Below are 1323 nucleotides of genomic sequence, written 5' to 3'. Positions count from 1 at the left end.
TTGATAATAACAATGATAACAATGAAGATGACAACAACAACACAAATGGCAACGCAGAAAATTGTTGCGCTAGGTTATATGTCAGATTGAAAGCATTCAGATCTTCAAAATGGTTGGTCCTCTTCATTGTATTTTTTGCTCACGTCCTTGACAACATGCTACTTACATCTGTCGGTTGGTTTTACTGATATTTTGTATATACGTTATTGTATGCATACAAATAGCCGAATAGTATGTACAACTATACAACGGTATTTTATAAATTGTATGTTTGTATTGCGTTGCGTGTGTGATGTAATTTGTTTAATATCTACAATGCTAAATACTGTGCAATGATTAAAAATTCGACTATTAAATAACAGTCCCTATTATTCCGAACTTATTGTTCCAACTTGATCAACTGGCCAGAGAAAAATCATCATCATTATCGTCGTCGTCGTCGGTATCATTATCAGGATCAGCAACATCATCATTATCATTACTAATATCATCATCATCGTCGACATCGTCACCACCAACTTCATCGTCGTCGTTAGCATCATCGGCTTCGTCATCATCATCGTCATCATCATCATCATCGTTATCTACGCCGCCATCATTACCACCCCCAAGCATTGGGGACAATAACGTAGCGATTGGTTTGATGTTCGCCTCGAATGCTATCATCCAGCTGATTGTCAATCCGATAGTCGGACCGATTACAAATAGAATCGGTTACAGCATACCGCTACTAACCGGGTTCATCGTTTTGTTTGTTTCGACTATGAGTAAGTAGTGAGTGAGTGAGTGAGTGAGTGAGTGAGTGAGTGAGTGAGTGAGAGAGTGAGTGAGTGAGTGAGAGAGTGAGTGAGTGAATGAGTGAGAGAGTGAGTGAGTGAGTGAGAGAGTGAGTGAGTGAGTGAGAGAGTGAGTGAGTGAGTGAGAGAGTGAGTGTGTGAGTAAATTTGAATGAGTTAGTGAGTGAGTGAGTGAGTGATTGTGATAACAGTCATGATGATTAAGATGATGATCAAGTTGGTGATGACACACAGATATGTGTGTGTGTGTATGTGTGTAATACACTGAGTGTGTATGTGTGTGAGGTATCATTACGACGACAATTGTATTTTTTCGTAGCTTTCGCTTTTGCTGACAGTTACACAGTGCTGTTGGTAGCTAGGACAGTTCAGGGTCTCGGCTCATCTTGTTGTAGCGTGGCAGGTTGGGTGATGATCTTGAGGGGGAAGATGAAGAAGCTGATGATGAGGATGATGATCGTGATTAGGATGATGATAGTGATGAGTATGATGATGAGTATGATGATGATGATGATGACGATGATGA

At 40.1% G+C, this 1323-nt stretch overlaps 1 protein-coding gene across 1 annotated transcript in view; it reads left to right on the top strand.

The window, feature by feature from the left end:
* Positions 1-625: 625 nt before the first annotated feature.
* HELRODRAFT_81324 (hypothetical protein) overlaps positions 626-1323 on the top strand; it is a gene marked incomplete at both ends in the record, with an annotated part of 5092 nt that continues 4394 nt past the window's right edge. Inside the window, 2 exons of the mRNA XM_009022092.1 lie at positions 626-767; positions 1117-1200. Of these exons, the coding sequence (XP_009020340.1) occupies positions 626-767; positions 1117-1200 (226 nt within the window). The remainder of the gene's footprint in view (positions 768-1116; positions 1201-1323) is intronic.

The sequence above is a fragment of the Helobdella robusta genome (genome assembly GCF_000326865.2).
Source record: "Helobdella robusta unplaced genomic scaffold HELROscaffold_30, whole genome shotgun sequence".
NCBI classification, from domain to species: Eukaryota; Metazoa; Annelida; class Clitellata; order Rhynchobdellida; family Glossiphoniidae; genus Helobdella; species Helobdella robusta.
Note: the sequence above shows the minus strand (reverse complement) of the source record. Positions and strands in the feature narration are given on the sequence as shown.